The sequence below is a fragment of the Mytilus californianus genome, unplaced genomic scaffold, assembly GCF_021869535.1.
Source record: "Mytilus californianus isolate M0D057914Y unplaced genomic scaffold, xbMytCali1.0.p SCAF_2, whole genome shotgun sequence".
NCBI lineage: Eukaryota > Metazoa > Mollusca > Bivalvia > Mytilida > Mytilidae > Mytilus > Mytilus californianus.
This window is the reverse complement of record NW_026262668.1, coordinates 104,542,963-104,569,569: the sequence shown is the minus strand read 5'-3', so window position 1 is coordinate 104,569,569 and position 26,607 is coordinate 104,542,963. Positions and strand designations below refer to the sequence as shown.

At 32.9% G+C, this 26,607-nt stretch overlaps 1 protein-coding gene across 1 annotated transcript in view; it reads left to right on the top strand.

The window, feature by feature from the left end:
* The window catches only part of LOC127730649 (uncharacterized), a 62,259-nt gene that overhangs the window by 16,848 nt on the left and 18,804 nt on the right, over positions 1 to 26,607 (top strand). Inside the window, exons 3-4 of the mRNA XM_052239148.1 lie at positions 20,802 to 20,927; positions 25,155 to 25,295. Of these exons, the coding sequence (XP_052095108.1) occupies positions 20,802 to 20,927; positions 25,155 to 25,295 (267 nt within the window). The remainder of the gene's footprint in view (positions 1 to 20,801; positions 20,928 to 25,154; positions 25,296 to 26,607) is intronic.

Here is a 26,607-nt window from a genome sequence, read left to right as displayed (position 1 = left end):
GTTAAAAGGGGCCAAAACCAATACTTTGTATAAATTGCTTATTTCTTTAGCAATTTCAATGGGGTTTAGTTCAAAAGTCTTGAATTCTTGGGAGTCTTTAATATGCTGAATCTAATTGGTATTAAGAATTTGGATTTTAGGGTCTGTTTTTGAAATGATCTATATTAAGGTCCAAAGGGTCCAAAATCAAAGTTTGTTTGAATTCTTTAAAAATTAAATTATTGGTGTTCCTTGATATGCTGAATCTAATTGTGAATTTATACTTTTGTACGACCGCAAAAATTAAATTTTTTTTTGTCGTATATTGGTATGACGTTGGCGTCGTCGTCGTCGTCGTCGTCGTTGTCGTCTTCGTCGTCGTCCGGCGTCGTCGTCGTCGTCGTCGTTGTCGTCGTCGTCCGGCGTCGTCGTCGTCGTCCGAAGACATATTGGTTTTCGCACTCTAACTATAGTTTCAGTGAATGGATCTCCATGAAAATTTTACCATAAGGTTCAATACCGCAAAAGGATGGTTGGGATTGATTTTGGGGGTTATGGTACCAACAGTTAAGGAATTAGGGGCAAAAAAGGGGCAAAAAAAAAAGGCATTTTTGTAACTTCCAGACATAACTTGTGTGTTAGTGTATGGATCTCTCTAACATTGTACCACAAGGTTCCATATCACAAAGGGAATGCTGGGATTGATTTTGGGGGTAATTGCCTCAAAATTTTAGGAATTAGGGGCCAAAAAAGGGGCAAAAAACAAGCATTTTTCTAGTTTCATGGTAATAACTTGTGTTTAAGTGTATGGATCTTTCTGAAATTCAAGTACAAGGTTCCATATCACAAAGGGAAAGCTGGAATTGAGTTTGGGGGTAATTGCCCAAAACGTTTAGGAATTAGGGGCCAAAAAAGGGCCAAAAATAGCATTTTTCTAGTTTCCAGACAATAACTTGTGTTCAAGTGTATGGATCTCTCTGAAATTGTACTGCAAGGTACCATACCACAAAGGGAAGGCTGGGATTGATTTTGGGGGTAATTGCCTCAAAATTTTAGGAATTGGGGCCAAAAAGGGGCAAAAAACAAGCATTTTTCTAGTTTCAGGACAATAACTTGTGTGTAAGTGTATGGATCTTTATGAAATTGTACTACAAGGTTCCATATCACAAAAGGAAAGCTGGGTTTGAGTTTGGGGGTAATTGCCCTAAACGTTTAGGAATTTGAGGCCAAAAAGGGGCCTAAAAACAAGCATTTTTCTAGTTTCCAGACAATAACTTGTGTTCAAGTGTATGGATCTCTTTGAAATTGTACTGCAAGGTACCATACCACAAAGGGAAGGCTGGGATTGAGTTTGTGGGTGATGAATCATAAGGGGTTCAAAAAATTTAGGGGAGGTATTTTTTTTTTCTTTAAAATTTTCCATTTTAAATTGGTTATTTCTGATTTATATATAAAAGCAAATAACAATGATATGGTTTGAATAGGTAAATTAAAAATTTTCAACTTCTTAGACCACATTCATTCTGTGTCAGAAACCTATGCTGTGTCAAATATTAAATCACAATCCAAATTCAGTGCTGTATCAAGCTTGAATGTAGTGTCCATACTTGCCCCAACTGTTCAGGGTTCGCCGTCTGCGGTCGTATCAAGCTGCGCCCAGCGGAGCATTTTATTTTGATTTTGAGGCCGGTCTTCAAACTGGTCTACATTAAGGTCCAAAGGGTCCAAAATACAACTTTTTTATCTAAAAAAAAAATTCTTTGTGTTCTTTGATAAGCTGAATTTAAGCGTGTAATTAGATTTTTGATTTTGGGCATGGTCGGTCCACATTAATGTCCAAAGGGTCCAAAATTAAACTTTGTTTGATTTAAAAAAAAAATTGGTTATGGTTCTTTGATATGCTGAATCTAAGCGTGTATTTAGATTTTTGATTTTTGGCACAGTATTCAAGATGGTCCAAACTGGGGTCCAAAATTGAACATTGTTTGATTTCATCAAAATTTAAATTGTTTGTGTTATTTGATATGGTCAATCCAACAGTGTTTTAGTTTTTTTTATTTTGTGCTTGGTTTTCAAATTTGGCCCAAATTTGGGTCCAAAATTAAACATTGTTTGATTTCTTAAAAAAATAAATCATTGGTGTTCTTTAATGTGTGCAATCTAACAATGTTTAAAATTTTTGATTGTGGGCCCGTTTTTCAAACTGGACCCCATAAAGGTCCAAAGTATCCAAAATAAAACTTAGTTTGATTTTAACAAAAAAAAAACAATGTGGTTTTTTCATATGCGAAATCCAACCATGTATTTAGAATTTGAATATTGGACTATAATTGGTAAATGTCCAATTTTAAAATTATTTAAGGACTTATACCACATTCATTCTGTGTCAGAAACTATGCTAGTATTACATATTTGCTCAGAATCTAAATTCAGAAATGTTATTGCACAATTAACAGAAGTTTTAAGTTGGATCATAGTTGAAAAAAGATATAACATCATATCTAATTTTAGAGAACTATTTTTGTGGTTTACATCACTGGTTCATGGAAAATAAATTGGTTCACAGACAATAACTTTAGTATAAGTGTATGGATGTGTAAGAAATATTAGCACAAGGTTCCATACCACAATAGGAGGGTTGGGATATTAAATAGTTAATCAAGCTCTACATGTATAGATTTATTGCACAACCAATAGAAATTTTAAATTGAGTCATAGTTTAAAATAGATTTGCTGATTCAGATATATTAATTGTGGTGATAATTATGTATGCATTGTTTTCTATTTAAAGATAGTTAACATGTTTGAATATTTTCTTATGGTTGAAAATTCCCTTGGAAATTAAAATAGACTTTTGTCCATCTGTTGAAGTGGAAGTGAAGGTAAGTGAAGTTTTTATACGACCGCAAAAAAATGTTGTGGTCTTATATTGGTATCACGTCGTCGTCGTCGTCGTCGTCCGAAGACACTTGGTTTCCAGACAATAACTTTAGTATTAGTAAATAGAAATCTATGAAATTTAAACACAAGTTTTATAACCACAAAAGGAAGGTTGGGATTGATTTTGGGGGTTACTGTCCTATCAGTTTAGGAATTAGGGGCCAAAAAGGGGCCCAAATAAGCATTTTTCTAGTTTTCAAACAATAACTTGTGGAACGGTGTATGGATCTCTCTGAAATTGTACAAGAAGTTTCCATACCACAAAGGGATGGTTAGGATTGGCTTTAGGGGGTAATGGCTCAAACCGTTTAGGAATTTGGGGCAAAAAAGGGGGAAAACAAGGGTTTCCTTGTTAATGGACAATCACTTTCAAGTACAATGTTAAATTTGGATTACCTCCCTTACACTGCTTTAAAATTATGTATAAAGAAATTTTGTATTGTCTTGAGGTGATTAGCTGTCAATTTATTTTTAGAAGTTACTTATAAAAATGCTGATTAAAGATATATTATTTTTAGACATGATTATGTATGTCATTTTCTATTTTAAGACTTTTATGATGTATTTAAATGGGTAAATATGGTTGCAAACTCCATTGGAAATTTGAATTGAGATAATGACCATATCTTCAGGGAAAATTTTTTTTTTGGAAAAAGGGGAGGGGGAGGGGAAGTGAAAAAAATGTGGGGGGGGGGGGTAAAGAAAGAAATTGTGGGGGGGGGGGACAATTTTTTTTTCTCATTACAGATTTCAGAAATTAAAAAGAAAATTTCTTCAAATATTTTTTTTTTGCCAAAAAAAGGAGGTGAAATTTTTTTTTTGAGAAGGGGGGGGGGGGGTCAATTTGCAACAGCATAGTGAATTGCACAAAAGCAAAAAATTAAATATAAATTCAAATCATATAACCAATTCTAAGTTCTTTGACTACAGTTATTCTGTGTCAGAAACCTATTTATTATGTGTCAAACATATAATTTCAATCCAAATTCAGACCTGTATCAAGCACGAATATTGTGTCCATTTTTGCCCCAACTGTTCGGGGTTGGACCTCTGCGGTCGTATCCAGCTGCGCTCGGCGAAGCAGTTTATCAAATACAATTGTGCCATACATTATGTTGAATTGATCCATATTAAGATTCAAAGGAAACTAAATTAAACTTTGTTTGATTTCTTAAAAAAATGAATTATTGATGTTCTTTGATATGCTGAATGTAATCATGTGTTTAGATTTTTAATTTTGGGGTCTGTCTTCAAATAAATTGGTCCACATTGAGGTCCAAAGGGTCCAAAATTGAATTAATTTTAGAAAAGAAATAATGTATTGATATAGTTTGAAATTTACTGTTCATTATTAGATATTTTGAAAAATAATTAAGGTAAGTGTTATAGATTTTTTAAAGACTTTGTATTAATGAGGAATGATATTTTGGAATTGCTTTTTCTTTATTTTTTTACAATACTTTTCTTATTACTTTGTATAAATGAATAAATTGCTTATTTCTTTACTAACTTCAATGCGGTTTAATTCAAAGTCTTGAATTCATGTGGTTCTTTGATATGCTGCATCTTACACCGTGTATTTAGATTTAAGATTTTTGGCTCTGTATTTGAATTGGTACAAGGGTCCAAAATTGAACTTTGTTTGATTTTATCAAGAATTTAATTGTTGGTGTTATTTGATATGGTCAATCCAACAGTGTTTAAGATTTTTGTGCTTGGTTTTCAAATTGGTCCAAATTGGGGTCCAACATTAAACTTTGTTTGATTTCTTCACAAATTAAATTATTGGTGTTCTTTAATGTGTGCAATCTAACAGAGTGTTTTAAATTTTGATTTTGAGCCCGTTTTTCAAACTGAAGGGTCACAAGTATCCAAAATAAAACTTAGTTTGATTTTAACAAAAATTGAATTCTTGTGGTTATTTGATATGCTGAATCTAAGCATATACCGGGTAATTAGATTTTTGTTTTTAGACACAGTTTCAAGTGGTTGAAATTGGGGCCCAAAATTAAACTTTGTTTGATTTTAACAAAAAAAATATATGGAGTTCTTTGATATGCTGAATTTAAGTGTGTATTCAGGTTTTAGATTTTGGGTCCTGTCATCAAATTGGTTCACATTGAGGTCCAAAAGGTCCAAAATAAAACTTTGTTGGATTTCTTCAAATATTAAATTCTTGGGGTTCTTTGATATGCTGATTCCAACCATGTATTTAGAATTTGGATATTGGACCATAATTGGTAAATGTCCAATTTTAGATTATTTAAGAACTTATACTTCATTCAAACTGTGTCAGAAATTATGCTATTATTAAACATTTAATCAGAATCTACATTCAGAGATGTATTGCGCAATCAACAGAAATTTTAAGTTGAGTCATAGTTGAAAATAGATATAGCATCATATCTAATTTTAGAAAAGAAATAATGTATTGATATAGTTTGAAATTTACTGTTCATTATTAGATATTTTGAAAAATAATTAAGGTAAGTGTTATAGATTTTTTAAAGACTTTGTATTAATGAGGAATAATATTTTGGAATTGCTTTTTCTTTATTTTTTTACAATACTTTTCTAATTACTTTGTATAAATGAATAAATTGCTTATTTCTTTACTAACTTCAATGCGGTTTAATTCAAAGTCTTGAATTCATGTGGTTCTTTGATATGCTGCATCTTACACCGTGTATTTAGATTTAAGATTTTTGGCTCTGTATTTGAATTGGTACAAGGGTCCAAAATTAAACTTTGTTTGATTTTATCAAATATTGAACTATTGGTGTTCTTTGATATGCCGAATCTAAGCATGTATTTAGATTTTAATTTTGGGACCTTCTTTCAAATTGGTCTACATAAAGGCTCAAAGGATCCAAAATTATACTTTGTTTGATTTTAAAAAAATTGAATTACTTGGGTTCTTTGATATGCTAAATCTAACTGTGTATTTTAAATTTTTGATTTGGTACCGGTTTTCAAATTGGTCCACATAGTCCAAAATTAAATTTATTTAGATTTTATAAAAAAAATAATTCAAAGGGTTCTTTGCTAGACTGAATCTAAGCATGTATTTAGATTTTTGATTTCGGGCCAAGTTTTCAGTTGGTCTTATAATTTGATTTCAACAAAAATTGAATATATGTGGTTCTTTGATATGCTGAATCTAACATTGTATTTAGATTTTGGATTTTTGGCCCCTTTATCAAATTGGTCCACATTGATGTCAAAAGGGTCAAAAATTAAACTTTGTTTGAATTTAAAAAAAAAATTGATATGCTGAATCTAACCGTGTATTTAGATTTTGGAAATTGGGCCATGATAGGTAAAGAGTCCAATTTCAAATTTTTCAGTTTGTCGACAACATTCATTCTGAGTCAGAAACCTATTATGTCAAATATTTAATCACAATCCAAATCCAGAGCTGTAACAGGCTTGAATGTAGTGTCCATACTTGCCCCAACTCTTCAGGGTTCGACCTTTGCGGTCGCATCAAGCTGCGCCCAACGGAGCATTTTATTAGACATGCCATTAGGCTTGATTATGTAAGAAGATTATATGCGCCAATTTTATGAACAAATCACCGATGATTTTTTTTTTAAATTAGATAAATATACAGCCATAAATGCCGTATTTTGACTAAAATCATGAAATATAATAAAAATGAATTATTTTCGAGGAATTGTTACACAAACTCAAAACAACTAGTGTCAAGCTATCCAGCAATTCTCATCCTGCAATTCTCTTTATAAAAAGCTATCCTGCAATTCGTCATCCTGCAATTGCGTTTGGAAAACTACTTGAGTGACAATTTTATTTTTCTTTAAAATCATAGTTTTTGACTTTTTTGTTCGAAAACAAGATTTATATAGAAAATCAAAGATTTTTATATCCCATTAACAAAATTCTAACTTTAGTTTGCAGATTTCTAACTCATATTTACGGTTTTGTAATTAGCATTTACAATAATAACAAAGGATACAAATGGGGCTGTAATCTCAGAGTCATACACTATCTATGAAAATAATGAGAAACTTTTCGTACTGAATTTTTACAATTCAACATCAAAAGTCCTATTGAATGGCAAGCAAGAACATGTACTATCATTCACAAACTCTTATTTGATGAACATCCTAGAATTACTAGATAGAAATGTAAATTTTACATCAATTAACTCCATGATACGACATAGCTGTAAACAATACCTCGACATGGAAAATGTGAAAGCTCATAAGACGGTATCTAAAAACAAAACAACCATAGCTAGTTCTTCAATACAAACAAAAGAAAGCCAACTTACTCCGCAACAGAAAGAAATAGGCAACAAGGGACAGATATCTTCCTACATGGCAAACAACCCATATAGTATAAACTCCACTCTGCCAACTTGCCCAAATATGCAATAAAAGATGTACTAACAATTGTAAAGCTGTGGGATGTGACACTTGCGATCAATGGTTCCATTACCAATGTGAGAATTTAAGTACCGAAGAAATTAAGATCATAGAAGAAAATGGCGATGACAATTATATCTGTAAGACCTGTAAGATTCAGATAAATGCCTTAAATGACAAATCAGACAATGAGTCTCAAAACCATCTCGATTCACCAACCAATATGAGGGCATCAAATTATTCCATGCCAAGCCCACAAAACACACCGTTGCAAATTATATCAGCACCATCAACAGACAATTGTAAAATGAACAACAACAATGGCAGCTCTGCTATGCAGCATCCTAGAATCATGGTGCCCGGCATGAGTAAAACCCCAACAATTCATAACTTTGGAAATCACGCAAATTACGCCAAACCTAAAAGATTACAACTACAGGCATCCAAAAAACATGGTGCAAATTCAACAAATATAGACAACGCAGACACATCTAATGGGCAACACATAGGGAATGATAGTATCAGTCATCAAAACAATTCTAGTAGTCCGTCAACTATAACCAATGCTCTGTACCAAACCGAAATTAATCAACTGAAAAGTGAATTGGAGGCAAAAGACAAAATTATTAAGTCTAAAGAAAACAAAATCTGCAAACTGGACTCTGAAATCACAACGCTCAAAAAGCAAATAGCCACAAACAGGTCATTTACCATCAATTTAGAACAAGAAAAAAAGGATTTAGAACACTCTTTGGTAATATCAAGAAAGAGAATTGAACAACTCGAAGGTATCAACGGAAAATCCCAGGAATCAAGTCACACAAATCCAACAAACATTACATCTGACTCAAACTCCACTATGAATGAAATGAAAATATGGTTTCTGGAACAAAACGTTCGTCAGATAGAGCTTGACATGCATAAACATGACACGAAAATTACGTTCATGAATGAAAAACTTTACAACCCAAATAACATCAGAGAGGAAGAAAAACATCACGCTCCAAAGGAAGCCAGAAAACGTCCTTTTCAAACAAACAGCGGCCAAAACTACACTTACAATTTCCCAGATGAGCAACAGATCTATGTACCAGGCTGGACGACCTGATAGTGAACATGAGGGGAGACGAGGCTGACTTTCAGCAGGATGATAGGGCCAATAGCTCTACTGAAAATGAAAAAAAAATCCAACCGCAAGGCAGAAAATTCAAAAACAGACACATACGATCACAGACTTGGAAGAGATCAAACACACAGAGATATCAGAACAACAGAAAACCGACAGAGGAAACAACATCATTCAACAAACAAACATACAGCCAGCAACCAAGCAGATATCATCAGATAATACCGCAGCATCAGATCCAACCCCACCCACATGCCAAACCAATACCACAACAACACTGGATGCATCATCCAACAGCAATCCAGTCACATCCGCAAATGACAATTCCACACCACCAGATGCAACATCAATTCCAAACGCAACATCAGTATGTCAATCCAACAAATGCACCCTATCACTTCTAACTTTTAACATAGAAGGCTATAGATCCAATAAACTGTATCTTGAAAAAATAAGCAATAGGGCAGATATAATCTTTGTACAAGAAGTGGGTCTCATTGGGGTCTAAGCGTGACGCGGGATTGCCGATTTTTTGTAAGCGTGACACGTGAAAGTCAAATTATTGTGCCGTGAAAACGGGAAATGAAGTCTAACGGGACACGGGAAATTACAAAAAAATGAGATTTGCTTACGTACATAGTGTAAGCGGGATACGGGAATCTGAAAAAACAGTAAGCGGGATCCGGGATCAGAACCCCCCAATTAGACCCCCCAAGAACATTAATTGGCTTTATAAGCATGAAAAACATATAATTGGCACAGAATTTTCGGACTTTCAATGTCATGCAAAGTCTTTTGACGAGGATAAAATGATTGAACTAATTGAACGAACAAGAGGGCATTGGGGGGGGGGGGGGGGGGGGGGGGGGGGGGGGTGTGGCTATATGCGTGCGCAAGAAATTTGATCAATACACTGAATTACTCCCAGATGGTGGAAACAGGATTATCGCTATAAAATTAAAGTACGAAAAGCCATTAATACTTATCTGCGCTTACATGCCAACAAGAGGTAGCAATACGCAGGATGATTATCAGGCCGTCTTGGATGAAATAGCAGAAATTATGGGAAAATATGGTGCTACTGCTGACATTATTTTGGGTGGAGATATGAATGCGTCACTACACAGAAAGGATGGGATATCCAGAGATAAAACATTCAAAAATTTTCTAGAGGAGCAGAAACTATTTATTCCAAATCAATGTCGTAGGCAAAATACATTTTATCATTATAATGGGAGGGATGAATCTCAAATAGATTATGTCATACAGAGTGAAAAAATTATTTCCATGTACACACGATCTGTGCGAGAACCAGAAAACACCTCAACTCATGACCCAGTACTGGTGCTACTCAATACCAATAGAGGATACACATAATTTAAGAAAGCAAACTAAACGAATCATCTGGAAAAAAATAGATAAACAAAAAAATGCAAAGGACGTAGAAGACGACTTAAAATCATTAAGTTCAGATATCACCTGTGAAAATGCAGCAGAGAAAATACAACAACTTTGTACCATACTAAGTAAAAATGCAGAAAAACAATGTAAACAACCCACCAAAAAACGTAAAAAGAGAAAAATAGGTTGGAGTCCGGACATAGCTGCAGCAGCAAAAACAAGCAAAGAATGTTATGGTAAACGGAAAACATTAGGAAAGCAAAAAGATCCCACTCAGAGCGCATATATCGAACTAAGAAATAGTAAGAAAGCACTCAGAAGTACACAGCGAAAATCAGCAGAACAAAAGCGAAATGAAAAATATCAACGAATTATGGAATTGAAATAAAATGATAAAGAAGGTTTTTACCAGCTTATCCGTAAACAAAGAGACCCTGGGAATAATTGTGCATCAGCATTTATGTTTAGGGAAGAAATAATTAACACAGACCCTGAAATAAGAGAAGCCTTGGCTGACTACTTTTACGATCTAGCCACACCATCTGAAAATCCTAACTTTGACCCAATTTTTAAAGACCATGTAGAAAAAGATGTACAAAACTTACATAAGTACTTTTTAGAAGAAAATCAATAAAATATAGAACATGTATCAACCGACATGGTGGAAAAACAATTTTATCTTTTTAAAATGGGAAGTCACCAGATGAACTAAATATATCTGCTGAACATCTTAAATATGGTGGATCATTATTAATATCTGTTTTAGCTTTTATTATAAACTTCTTGGTTAAACATATACATATACCAGCACTATCAAAAGTGGAATAGTATGTCCAGTATTTAAGAATGGGGGAAAACCGAAGGATGACCCAAACTCGTATAGAAAAATAACAATTACACGCTCAGTGGGCAAAGTTGTGGAGAAGATACACTTATCTAGAAATGAAGAAAAAATCTTAGTAAGGCAAAGTAATCTCCAAAAAGGATTCACAAAGGGCGAAAGTCCATGTATTGCGGCACTGATCATTACGGAATTAATTATTGAGGCAAAGAAAAGGAAATCTAGCCGATATATTGCTCTGATGGATGCGAGAAAAGCCTTTGATATACTATGGCATCTAGGCCTCCTAAGAGAAATGCACAAAACAGGACTTGAGGGAAACAACTGGTTATTTTTTGAAAATTGGTACACAGAGTTGACTTCAAAAGTAAAATGGAAAGGAGAACTCTCACACCAAATCATAGAACAACAAGGAGTACGCCAAGGAGGCATATAGTCCCCGTCAGCATATAAACTATTCGTCAACTCGCTATTAACAACATTTGAAGAAAATCAAATTGGAGCCACCATTGGTTCAATATACTGTGGTATACCAACTGTAGCTGATGATTTTACACTAATTACAACTGACCCATATGAACTTCAAACCATGTTGGATATACAATCGAGATTTGCAAATAACAACCGATATGAAATCAGTGAACAAAAGTCTATGGTGCTTACTTTTAACGATTCTTCAGAATGTAACTGGCATTTAAATTAAATGGCAAACTTATGGCTACCCCAGCGTCCTCAACACATCTAGGAATTGAGAGGGATAATACTTCAAATACAGGCACAAAACTAGTCGTAAAAAAACGGATCATTACAGCAAGAAGAACAGTATATGCGTTGATGGGTGCTGGTCTTCATGGACTAAACGGAGTAAACCCAAAAGCTGCAATTCATCTAATTCAAACATACGTTCTACCTCGATTATTATATGGTCTGGATGTCATCACACTTACTACTGAAGACATAAAAAAACCTCTCCACTTATTTCCGGAAACTCTTGCGACAAATTCAACATTTGCCAGACAGAACTGCAAATGTAGCTTCACATCTTTTACTTGGACGGATTACTATAGAATCAGAAATACGTAAACGAATTCTCAAAACTTTTGGAAATAACATAAGAAATGAAAACTCAATTGAAAGAAAATTAGCCATCAGACAGCTGGCAACAAAATCTCTTCAATCTGGTAGCTGGTTTACAAAAACTGTTGAAATTGCCAATATATAAGATCTACCATCGCCATATGATACTATAGATAACCCACCCGGGAAACAACTTTGGAAAAATCTGGTAAATAAAACAGTCGGTGATCACTGTATAAAACAAATGATAAATGAAGCTCAATCAAAATCTACTCTGGCTCGCCTTAATTACGAAAATGTCAAAGAAGGGCAAATACACAATATCTGGAAAAGCTGTGGCACAAATCCATATGTCATTACGTCTGCCTCCTTAAAGGCAAAGTTAGCAACAGGAACAATATACCTGCAATATCACCGAGCTAAATTTAGCAATGGAAACGTGTCGCCTACTTGCCAGCTATGTGCAGAGGAAAATGAAGATATACTTCACTTCATAGTAAAATGCTGTAAGCTACAGTATATAAGAAATAACTTTCTACATCTGATAACCGAGGTATTGACAGAAAATCTAGGGGATCAGGATCTTATTCAGGAATTAATGACCAGTGACGAACATTTGTGTCAGTTGGTTATCGACTGCTCAAAGTTTAGATTTTAAATTGAAAACGCACAGGAGAGAATAGAAACATTATCGAGAGGTCTGTGTCATAAACTATTCCAGCAACGGGCAATACTAATTGAACAGTAATCCAAAAGTGTAAAATACCGAGTTGAAAAGAAAGGACATAACGTTTTGATATGAAAGAAGTAACTTTTATATGTGAATCATGGACGATTTTAAGTCTGTACCAGAATAGTGTAAATAATGGTGATAGGGTCACATCCCCCAGAGGAGATAATTAATATCTCTTTTATAGTTTTAAAAGTTTTATCTTTTAAACATAATTCAGAGAATTCTTACCGTGTGAGTGATTTTACACCGATTCTAGGATTGGTTGTTCTCCTGACATAGGAGGGAGTTGCAGTACAGGTAAACAGGTAAACAGGTAAACAGGTATCACCAGATTGTAAAACTGGGAATGTACATATGTGTGATACAATAAAATTTAGTTTAAATTGGGTAAATTTCGGCAGTATATTAATAGAAAATTATTGATTTTTTAACGAAAAAATATCATCAAGATAACGGTAAGAATTTATAAGTTAAATGCAATTTAGACGGGTCTTTACTGAGTTTGGCCATAAACTGTAATTCATAACAGTACAATAAAAAGTCTGCTATTAAAGGGCTCAATTGGTGCCCATATCAATACCTATAACCTGTCGATAAATGTTTTGCCGAAACGTACATAAATGTTGTCAAAGGAGAAAATTTACAGCTTCAATCATCTCATCACACACTTTGTGTGAAAGTGTAGTGTAAAGAGTTGAAAAGTCTAAACTGTCAACCAAATCAAAGGGACCACCAAAAGCACGTAATTTATCTAAAACATCCAAGAAAGATCTTTTTACACTCCGGAAAAAGTAAATTCCACTATTTTCATATGTTTTATTACAGAAGTTACTGATGAGTTCTTTGATAGTAGTTAAAGAACTAGTTAAAAGCACCCAAACATAAGTTGTAGAACAATTATTGATTGATTTTGGGGGTTATGACTCAAACCGTTTAGGATTTCAGGGCTAAAAAGGGGGAAAAACTAGGATGTTCATGTTTCAGGACAATAACTTGAGTATAAGTCTATAGATCTCTATGAAATTGTACCAAACGGTTCCATACCATAAAAGGAAGGTTGCGATTGATTTTGGGGATTGTGGCCTTAACCGTTTAGGAAAAGGGGCCAAAAACAATACTTTTCTTATACTTGGTATAAATTGCTTATTTCTTGACCGATTTCAATTCTTGGGGTTCTTTAATATGCTGAATCTAACCATGTATTTATATTTTGGATTTCGGGCCCCGTTTTTAAATTGGTCCCCATTGAAGTCCAAAGGGTCAAAAATTAAACTTTGTTTGATTTCAACAAAAATTTAATTCTTGGTGTTATTTGATATTTGCCGAATCTAACAGTGTAACTTGATTTTTTTATTTTGGGCCCAGTTTTCAAGTTGGTCCAAATTGGGGTCCAAAGTGTCCAAAATTGAAATTGTTTGTTTTCAACAAAAAATGAATTCTTGGAGTTCTTTGATAAGCTGAATCTAACGGTGTAATTTAGATTACCGTTTAGGAAAAGGGGCCAAAAACAATATTTTTCTTATACTTGGTATAAATTGCTTATTTCTTGACCGATTTCAATTCTTAGGGTTCTTCAATATGCTGAATCTAACCATGTATTTATGTTTTGGATTTCGGGCCCCGGTTTTCAAATTGGTCTACATTAAGGTCCAATGGGTCCAAAATAAAAGGTAGTTTGATTTAAACAAAAAATGAATTCAAAGGTTTTTTATATGCTGAATCTAAACATGTATTTAGATTTTGGATTTTGGGCCCAGTTTTCAAGTTGGTCCAAATTGGGGTCCAAAGTGTCAAAAATTGAAATTGTTTGATTTCAACAAAGAATGAATTCTTTGAGTTCTTTGATATGCTGAATCTAACGGTGTAATTTAGATTTTTGATTTCGGGCCCAGTTTTCAAATTTGTCCACATAAGTCGAAAATTAAACTTTGTTTGATTTCATCAAAAATAAAACCGATGGGGATTTTGATATGCTAAATCTAACTGTGTTTTTAACCGGATTTTCGAAGGAAAAATCGGTTATTGATTTGGGATGTATGTAGGGCGGGCGGGTGTGCGGGCGGCTGCCAAATAGTGTCCGTCCGTTTCAAATTTTGATATGTTGTTTCTTGTGACTAAATGAAGGTCAAGTTCAATTTTCACGATTTTGGCTTCTCTCGTTTTTGAGTTTTCGACTCTTTAGGTGTAATACCACCAAATCATAGTACGTCACATCCGGTTGCATACGAAAATAGGTCGAAAAAAAATATTCCCTTGAATTTGACAGTTGTAGGTAATTGATCCTACATTTCATTGCAGTAAAACATTTCTGGGTCATAAACATATATCTTGGGTATTTCAAAGCACCATTATTTTTTTATTTGGGGTTTCTATAGAATATTTTGGAAACTTGAGGTTACATGGTTACTAAAGCTTGTATACAGGTTAAAAAAGGGGGAAAATTTGATTGGTTAACTTCCAGTGATGGTTATTTTCTTATATGCAATGAAATGTTATGTGAAATTTTTTCTATAGTACTGGACAGGATCAAACTTTACTCATGCCAAGTATTTCTTTATTTGAAACAAAGATAAATTCTGCACAATTTTTTGAAAAGTGCAAATTTAACAAAGACTAATAGGGGAAAATCAATGGTGGTATTACACCTAATATAGGAAGCTGTACATGCACCTTTGACCTTGTGAGTACTCTCATGTGTTAAAATTTCTTGCTATTTAAGTGAAATATTACTAATAATGAAATATTCTGAGTGGATTGAGTCTCCAAAACACATTTTATGAGAAAATTTCCTTGAAATAGGACTTTACCATGAATATTAGTTGACAGAATAAGCCATACTTAGAGTTTTGGGGAGCTTTTTCTCCTTTTTTCTTATATTCTGCTATACTAGAAATTTTTTCCTAAGAAATACTTTAATAAATATATAGTTTTAAGTAAATGAAATTATTTTTAAAGCAGTAACAACAAATTATTCACCAAAAGAGAAGCTTTTTATGTCCCTCTCTGGAACGCGGCGTAAATTTAAGTTTTACGTAAGGACTTATTGAAACCTCCTTGGAGACAGTAAACTTTTATACGGATAGTTCATTCAGCTTGAATACTTCAATTAATCATTTATTATAACATTTCTATCATAAATGAGTGAAAGTTACCCCAAAATTTTTATTTATTGGCCTATAAAGTAGAAATTTTGAGGAAATGAGAGGTATAAATGGACCAAAAGAGACCTTATAAGGAAGACAAAGAGGTCCATTGGTAGTATTTATCATCCTAAAGTCATCTTTTGTATCATATTCAACTGTTTGTAGGCAGATGAGATAAATATTTGATCATTTATTGGTCCACACTATATTCTATCATGATGCGGCTTGGTTTGGATTTTTCGAAGAAATTTTGCTCGAATCGCTGCAGATGTCGTCTTACATTATACTAGATTTTTCTCAAACTAATGAACTGATTATGACAAAACTTGACAGGAATGCTTGAAATAACCAGTATAACAAAGGAAAAAAGTCACATTCAGTTTATTTAACAAAAAAGTCTTCTTTAGGTGTAATACCACCAAATCATAGTACGTCACATCCGGTTGCATACGAAAATAGGTCGAAAAAAAATATTCCCTTGAATTTGACAGTTGTAGGTAATTGATCCTACATTTCATTGCAGTAAAACATTTCTGGGTCATAAACATATATCTTGGGTATTTCAAAGCACCATTATTTTTTTATTTGGGGTTTCTATAGAATATTTTGGAAACTTGAGGTTACATGGTTACTAAAGCTTGTATACAGGTTAAAAAAGGGGGAAAATTTGATTGGTTAACTTCCAGTGATGGTTATTTTCTTATATGCAATGAAATGTTATGTGAAATTTTTTCTATAGTACTGGACAGGATCAAACTTTACTCATGCCAAGTATTTCTTTATTTGAAACAAAGATAAATTCTGCACAATTTTTTGAAAAGTGCAAATTTAACAAAGACTAATAGGGGAAAATCAATGGTGGTATTACACCTTTAGAAGTCCAAATATATACTTATTATATGATCGATTTATTTCCCTTTGAACAGAAATTGTGATTTGCAAATATCATTTCCATTAGATAATAATCTATTTGTATTAAAGGATATATTTCATTACATTACATTGTGTAGATAAAATTGTTGACATTGATAGATAAGTTGCAGATCTATATTAGTTTGTGACAAATGAAAGAAAAAATATTGGGAACTATTAATTATATATATAAAGTTTGATTACACTTAGTGTTTTTAAATAATTTTCACCTGTTATTGTTAATAGATAACAAAACATCTGGTAAATATCTTATCACACAATTATAATTGGAGTGACAGATTTATTTGAAAATTTTCTGTTTCCTAAGTGTTGATGATAAGATCTGTAGGACAGTATAAATAAAGTTTGAAATTTACTGTTCATCATTAGACATTTTGAAGATAATTACAGATAAGTTTTATAGATTTTTAGTCCCCTACCGACGAAGTCGAAGGGGACTTTAGGTTTGCACTCCGTCCGTCTGTCTGTCTGTCTGTCCTTCTGTCAGTCCGGCAAATCAGCTTTCCACACTTTTTTTCTTCGTTCTTTAAGATATTGATTTGATATTTGGTATATAGTTTTATCATGACAAGTTATAGATCAAGTTCAAATTTTGTCCCGGTCTGATGATTTAATCCAGAGTTATGGACCATAACTCTGGACCATATCTAATGTTAGAGTACTATGTTAAACCATATTTCTGTACAAAGGGAGATAACTAATTTCTAAAAGACATTCTTTGTTCAATTATTTGAAGAATTGTTTTGCAGGTTTGTTAGTTATTTAGTATAAACTAATTTTCTGAATGCTATATATATAAAAAAAAAATATGAAGAGAAATCCTTTAATTAGATAATAATCTATTTTTATTATGTATATATTTCAATACATTACATTGTGTAGATAAAAGTTGTTGACATTTTATAGATAAGCTACAAATCTATAATAGTTTGTGACAAATGAAAGAAAAATATTTGGAACTATTAATTATATTTGATTATAATTTGAAAATAGATATACACTGTATTACATCATATCTAATTTTAGAGAACTATTAATCATATCTAATGTTTTTTTCATCATGCTTATACGATATTGATTGATAATTAGTATATAGTTTTATCATGACAAGTTACAGATCAAGTTCAAATTTTTGTTTCGGTCTAATAATTTTGTGCAGAGTTATGGTCCTTGGACTTGAAAAATTCACTCATATAATCAGTTTTCCACACTGTTTTAAGTCATGCTTGTTAAGTTCAACATGCCCAAAATGGCCAAGTGAGCTTTTCTCATCACTTGGCGTCCGTTGTCCGTCGTCGTCGTCCGTTAACTTTTACAAAAATCTTCTCCTCTGAAACTACTTGGCCAAATAAAACCATACTTGGCCTAAATCATCCTTAGGGTATCTAGTTTAAAAAATTTATCCGACAACCCCGCCCATCAACCAAGATGGCTGCCATGGCTAAAAATAAAATATGGGGGTAAAATGCAGTTTTTGGCTTATATCTCTAAAACTAAAGCATTTAGAGCAAATCTGAAGGGGTAAACATGTTCATCAGGTCAAGATCTATCTGCCCTGAAATTTTCAGACACATCAGACAACCAGATGTTGGGTTGCTGCCCCTGAATTGGTAATTTTAAGAAAATTTTGCAGTTTTTGGTTATTAGTCCCCTACCGACGAAGTCGAAGGGGACTTTAGGTTTGCACTCCGTCCGTCTGTCTGTCTGTCTGTCTGTCCATCCGTCAGTCCGGCAGATCAGTTTTCCACACTTTTTTTCTTTGTGCTTGAAAATATTGATTTGATATTTAGTGTATTGTTTAATCATGACTAGTTACAGGTCAAGTTCGAATTTTTTTCAAGTCTGACGAATTTGTGCAGAGTTATGGTCCTTGAACTTAGAAAATTCACTCAAATAATCAGTTTTCCGCACTTGTTTTTGTCATGCTTGAAGATATTGATTTCATGATTGGTATATAGTTTTAGCATGACAAGTTACAGATCAAGTTTGAATTTTGTTCCGGTCAAATGATTTTGTGCAGAGTTATGGTCCTTGGACTTTGAAAATTCACTCAAATAATCAGTTTTCCTCTCTTTTTTTCGTCATGCTTGAAGATATTGATTTGATAATTGGTATATAGTTTTATTATGACAAGTTACAGATCAAGTTAGAATTTTGTTCCGGTCTGATGATTTTGTGCAGAGTTATGGTCCTTGGACTTAGAAAATTCACTCAATAATCAATTTTCCACATTTTTTCGTCACGCTTGAAGATATTGACTTGATATTTGGTATAAAGTTTACACCATGACAAGTTATAGATCAAGTTAACATTTTGTTCCAGTACAATGAATTTTTAACGGGTAGGGGACTATGTATTGTCAGGCAATACTCTCAGAATGCTTGTTAATAGATATTATATTAATGATAAATGACATTTTGGATTTTTTTTCATCTTTTCTTTTGTAAATTGTTTGAAGAATTTTGTGGTTGGTTTGTTTGTTATTCTGTATAAACTTATTTTCTGAATGCTATATATATATATATATTTTGATGAAGCAAACTCCTTTAAAAACTAAGCTTAGTTTGTCTATTAATAAACATATATTTAGATTTCTGATTTTGGGCCCAGTTTTCAAGTTGGTCCAAGTCGTGTTCCAAAATTATACTGTGTTTGATTTCAACATAAATTAAATATATATAGGGTTCTTTGAAAAGCTGAATCTAAACCTGTATTTATTTTCATTATTAATTAGATAATATCCCATTGAGGTCCAAAGGGTCCAAAATTAAACTTTTGTTTGATTTCATTTACAATTCAAAAATTTAATTCTTGGGGTTCTTTGATATGTTAATGATAACAATGCTATTAGATTTTGGATATTGGACCATAATAGGTAAATTTCCGATTTCAAATCTTTCAGTTCTTTGACTACATTCATTTTGTGTCACAAACCTATACTGTACGTGTCAAATATTCAATCATAATCCAAATTCAGAGCTGCTTTAAGCTTAAATTTTGTGTCCATACTTGCTCAACTGTTCAGGGTTCGACCTCTGCAGGAAAATCCGGTTTGCTGTCACTCTGACAGCCTCTTGTTGGATTTTGGATCACGTTATCAAATTGGTGTCCATTGAGGTCCAAAGGGTCCAGAATTAAACTTGTTTGATTTCATCAAAAATTGAATTCTTGGGGTTCTTTGATATTCTGAATCTAACCATATATTTAGATTTTGGATATTTGACCATAATAGGTAAATGTCCAATTTCAAATTTTTAAGTTCTTAGACAACATTCAATTTGTGTGTAAAACATATGCTATGTCAAATATTTAATCACAATCCAAATTCAGAGCTGTACTGCACAATTAATAGAAGTTATTAGTAGATTCATTGCTAAGAATAGATATAGTATCAAATTCTAATTTTAGAAATTATGTTTAGAAATAGTTTGAAATTTACTAAATGAACCATTAAACAAGAGGTCAGCTGGTTTACGCACAGGCACTAGGGGCATTGAACCTTTCCTTTCATTATTTGGATTTAAGTTTGTTTTTTAATAAATAAATTTTTTTTTAATTTTTTTAAATTATTTATAGCTGTTTAATATAAAAAAAAAATTGTACAATCAATACGATTATTATTCTAATGAACCTTTATTGTCTTATTAGTTCATTGTTTAGTTTGTTCATTATGTTACATGTAAGAATAATTACATTGTTATGTCATACGAATAAGAACAAGAACACATTAATTAGGTGAAAATAAGTAGAACTTAGAAGAACAGTCTTAAATAAAACTGATCTAAACACCGGACGGAGATCATGCCATAAACGCCTGTGCTTTCAATTACGGACGAAAATGTCGACAGCATAATATGACGCTTTAAATTGACGGACTCCTGCGAAGACAAGATACATACGAATATTCAGACAAACTGTCAGAGATAAAGATTTTCAGTTGGTAATTTGTGATGATTTCTGTTCAGAGAACGAGCTGTGAGTTCATGCGAAGGAACGGCTAGAATTTATTCAAAAATATACCTGTATGGTCTAATTACTCATATGATCCGGCTCATTACATGTAATAGCCAAAAGAGTATATATACTCATATGGTCTGATCATACACGTATGGTCGGACCATATCATTATATGCGTATGGTCCAAATACTCATATGGTCCGGAACAGATATATATATTGGATTCAATTAAAAATAGCAGATTTCTTTCATTTATTTTTTTTCTTGTTTTATTTCATTACAGGAAAGGAAATAGAAGACATCCCAAATGAGCTCTTCCTGCAGTTAGTCATGGAACTAAACAAAGACAAACAGTGGGAAAAATTTGGGAACAAAATGGGTTTGAAAAGAAAAGAAATGAAAGAATTCGGTATGGAATGTAGTTATTTGGAAGCATTAGTTTTATTTAGTGTCAGATAGAATACATTGATGCATCTTTGATAATCTGTCCGCATATTTTTGCAAAGTGTGTCCAATAAGTGATAAAAGTATTATAACTTGACTTAATGCACTCAGCATTATGACAGGAAGTAGGCTGTAGAGTATTTGAAGGCGTTATTTATGATGGTATCAAATATGGGCAATGTTAAAATAAGGGATTGAGGTTTAATCTTCAATCAGACAATTCTATCTTTAAAAAAACAACAGGATGAAGATGTAATTAATCACAAGTCACCGTACGGGCGGCAACAATTAGCAAAAGACAACAAAACACGACAACCATTGGATTATCAGTTCCTGGCTTCGGATAGACACATTACGGCGGGATTGATTAATAACATGTTTGTCATTTTCCATATTGTGATATCATTTCCAACTTATTGTATTCTATTATGATGCTAACTAGGGCATTTCAAATACATTTCAAATGCTCAGCATGTCATTTTCGACAAAAAAAAATATTTCATTTGTGCCATTATTCATACAAGTAAACACATGTGAAACATAAATGTCATACAACTTACTGATATTTTTTAGAAGTTAATACCACTTCATTCTGTCATCTGCTTACCGTGGGGAGATTGAAGTGGGTTTTCGAGCAGGATGTGTTTATTTTATAACGTTCTAAAACAATTTAGTTCAACACATAAAATATCAGTAAAACGGTTTTAGTGTGAAGATGTCTTGAACAATCTGAAAAAAGCAAGCACAATATAAGTCAGATGCGGATCCAGGATTTTGAAAAAAGGGGCCCGCGGCCCTCCAAACTAGACAAAGTTTGGAGAGGAACAGGTAAAAAATCTGGAATAACCATAAATGTAGCTCCATAAAGGAGGGCGGGATCTTCGCCCACCCCTAAATCCGCCTCTGTAAGTCCATTGTATCGATGATTTTTTTTTTACTCCAAACTCTTTTTTCCTTAAATTTTACACCAAGAATCAACTTTGATTCCATAGTATAATTATGCCCCCGCTGTAACGGAGAGGGCATTTAGTTTTACCCTTGTCCGTCCCAAAGTTGGTTTCCGTTCTCTAACTTTAGTTTGACTCAACCAAATGTCATGAAACTTAAACACAATGCTTATTACCACAAAACACAGATCAAGTTTGAATTTTGCTGGCATCACTTAAACCGTTCTAAAGTTATGCTCTTTACAAATGGAAAAATTGCTGAATTTTTCGTTTCCATTCTCTAACTTTAGTTTGCCTCATCCAAATGTTGTTAAACTTATACACAATGCTTATTACCACAAAATACAGATGAAGTTGGAATTTTGGTGTTGTCACTTTAACCGTTCTAGAGTCATGCCTATTTACAAGTGGAAAAAATGCTGATTTTTTTCGTTTCCGTTCTCTAACTTAAGTTAGCCTCAACCAAATGTTATGAAACTTATACACAATGCTTATTACCACAAAATACAGATCTAGTTCGAATTTTGGTGGTGTCACTTTTACTGTTCTGGAGTTATGCCCTTTACAAATGGAAAAAGTGCTGATATTTTCGTATCCGTTCTCTAACTTAAGTTTGCCTCAACCAAAAATGTTATGAAACTTATACACAATAGTTATTACCACAAAACTCAGATCGAGTACAAATTTGGCTAGCGTCACTTTTACCGTTCTTCAGTTATGTCCCTTTATATAGATATAAGAAGATGTGGTATCAGTGCCAATGAGACAACTCTCCATCCAAGTCTATAACTTTATATGATATGCAAGCGGGGGCATCATCTGTGTCCCATGGACACATTCCCCATTTATTTTTTTATGAAACCCTAGCAAATAAAGATGTTTCTTATAATATGTAATTCTATAAAGACAAGTTAGCTATAATCCAAATTTTCCCAAATTTTCTCATGCCGCAAATTTGACACCCTTGAATCATTTTAGCCTGAATAACATATTATACCCAATTATAATTTTTCATCAAAACAAACGAAAATTTATTTTTCAACTAAAAAAATAGTTTTATTCTATTCCAATTTAAAAAAAAAACACGAAGTTTCCTTTTATAAATATAAACACTGCATGCAATGAAGAAAAAATATATTGGGAAGTTTGATATAACAACCATGATGCAATTGAATGTTTCAGTTATTCGAAAGATGAATATAATTTGTTTATAATTTATTAATCAAAACAAAATCATGTATGGTCAGTTTTCCGAAATAACAAATGTATTCTCCATAGTTGAATTTAAGATATAAACACTGTGCATTTAAATGACCGAAATAAGATTAGGCAATCTTAACTTATTATACGTTATAAAAATGTTGATCTACGGACAGACAGACAGTGATTGATATATGGCACCAATGACTAATCGGCGTTAAAGAATAAGAGCCAATGGCATTGAACCGTCGTAGTCCTATTCCGTAACAAAAGTAGAGTGGAATAAGTCATTTATGTCCACTTTTTTTGCTTTACCAATTGCAATAATAATTTATCAATTAATTACAGAATGACTTGAATGCTTCCAAGGATTTCAGCAATCTTCTCTCAATTATAAAATGGTTAAGTAAAGCTGTAAATCTGTCACCTGATGCTGATAAAGGGTCAGATAATAATACTTAACAAACAGATGTTTAAAACAAAAAACTGAGTTTGTAATAACAGTAGAGATGATAATACAGAAAATGTCCAGTTTCTGATATTACCATTCCAGAACAGGAACAATGAAATTAATTGAAATTTTGATTATTTTAACATTTTATAATAACTACTCATGGAAATTAAATATTAAAAAAGGATGAAGGAAAGTTTGTGATGTTATATTTCCCTACACATTAAAAAAAAATTGAAATTTTTATTTGTCTACCTATAAGTTTTAATTTGTATTACATGACTGTTTACATTTGTAATTAACTAAATATTCTCATTTGTATTTACTATTAATTCATTCATGCAACAACTACCACAAATTATCAAGAAAACAAAACATGTGGTATTCATCAACTAACAAACTTATAATTGGAGTGACAAATTTATTTGAAAATTTTGTGTTTTTTAAGTGGTGTTGGTGATAAGCTGATTTTCCATCCAACATCATTTTGATGCAAATTTTTGGACATAGTTGTAGGACTGCCACAAGGTTCCATATCACAAAGGAAATGCTAGGATTGATTTTGGGGGTAATTGCCTCAAAATTTTAGGAATTAGGGGCCAAAAAAGGGGCAAAAAACAAGCATTTTTCTAGTTTCATGACAATAACTTGTGTGTAAGTGTATGGATCTTTTTGAAATTGTACTACATGGTTCCATATCACAAAGGGAAAGCTGGGTTTGAGTTTGGGGGTAATTGCCCTAAACGTTTAGGAATTTGGGGCCAAAAAGGGGCAAAAAAACAAGCATTTTTACAGTTTCCAGACGATAACTTGTGTTCAAGTGTATGGATCTCTCTGAAATTGTACTGCAAGGTTCCATACCACAAAGGGAAGGCTGGGATTGAGTTTGGGGGTGATGAATCATAAGGGGGTTGAAAAAATTGGGGGGGGGGATTTTTGTTTCCTTTTTTTTTTCTTTAAAATATTCCTTTTTAAAGATGGTTATTTTTTATTTATATATAAAAGCAAAAAATAATGATATGGTTTGATTTCATCAAAAAATGAAATATTGGGGTTCTTTGATATGCCGAATTTAATCGTGTATTTAGATTCTTTTTTTTTTTGGTCCCGCTTTCAAATTGGTCTACATTAAGGTCCAAAGAGTTCAAAATTACACTTAGTTTGATTTTAACAAAAATTGAATTCTTGGGGTTCTTTGATATGCTGAATCTAACCGTGTATGTATTTAGATTTTGGATATTGGACCATAATAGGTATATTAAAAATGTTTAAGTTCTTAGACCACATTCATTCTGTGTCAGAAACCTATGCTGTGTCAAATATTTAATCACAATCCAAATTCAGAGCTGTATCAAGCTTGAATGTTGTGTCCATACTTGCCCCAACTGTTCAGGGTTCGACCTCTTCGGTCGTATCTAGCTGCGCCCAGCGGAGAATTTTATTTAACCTATGGTACATCGACATTCAACATAACATTTCAACAATACGGCAAGGCAGGTGTGCACTTTATTGAAATAACGAGTTACTTACCTGTGTCAATTGTCCTCTCGTCCTCTCCAATGAACACCAGTGTTATCTTTGCTTTATTTTTCAGAAAAGTCGGAAGACCCAGCTAAAATGCTTTTAGACTACGTTGGTGATAGAACACTTGGAGAACTTGTTTATACCTTTCAGGCCGCAGGGATCCCCGAAATACCACAGAAGCTAAACATTTCTTTGAAGGAAGAGCCGACTGGTAAGTACTTTGTTTCCTCAAAAAGTTATACAGTATACCAACTTTGATTAACAACTGCTTGCAGAAAATGGGTTTGGAGCATGTAATTCAGTGGTTGTCGTTTGTTGTTGTATATCATATTTGTATTTCGTTCATTATTTTTACATAAATGAGGCTGTTAGTTTTCTCGTTTGAATTGTTTTACATTTGTCATTTCGGGGCCTTTTGTAGCTGACTATGCGGTATTAGTTTTGCTTATTGTTGAAGGCCGTACGGTGATCTATAGTTGTTAAATTCTATGTCTTTTGGTCTCTGGTGGAGAGTTGTCTCATTGGCAATTATACCACATCTTCTTATTTTTATATTAAAAAGAGCAAGAGATAGTATTTGAACTACAGCCAATAAAATTTGTATTGAAACAGTTAGATATATTTAGAATTCAATATTTGAAAAACATTTATTGGTGATAGAACACTGCAAATGGAAGCTATACGTTTAATGTTTGTTTTAACTTCTACGTCAGTTGGTCTCTGATGGAGATTTGTGTCATTGGCAATCATACTACATCTTCTTATTTTATGTTTGATGCTTTGTTTGATGGATGCTGACTGCATTGTATTTGGGTGTAATGCAGTATAAATTAGTCAAGATTAACATAACCAGAGATTTATACCATAAAAATAGGAGAAATGCATATTGTTTATAAAAATAATGGTCTATTTAGAAGATAATTTTACTTTACTACAAATTACATCAATATGTGCATGAAAATGGAATAAAAAAGAAACAATTCATAAACGAAAACAGATTATCCAACTGAGGATTCGGACAGTAGCGTCTGTGTCATATGTCTTAGGCAACCTTGATTTGTGTAATGAAGAAGTTGGGTTTGTACCGTTTAACTCTGAGATATCGAAAAAATATATAATAACATATTTTTGATTATGTAGAACACAATAAACATTATATGAATGAAATAGGGTGATTATTTGGGACTCATGATGACAAACGGAAAAAATCGTTATGAAAATAATGCTATGATACACGCCACCCACTGTGCCTGAAATACGTCTATAAAATTGTACATTCTAATGCAATTAGTTTAGAACGATAATTTGCATTGGACGTTGACAAATAATTTGAAGGGTTATATTCCACGTTCTACCAGTCCTAAGGTAAGCCACCATTTTGAATTCCGATTTTTATACGGCCGCAAAAAAATTTGCGGTCATATATTGGTATCACGTCGTCGTCGTCAGCGTCAGCATCAGCGTCAGCGTCGACCGAAGACATTTGGTTTCCTGACAATAACTTTAGTATAAGTGAATAGAAA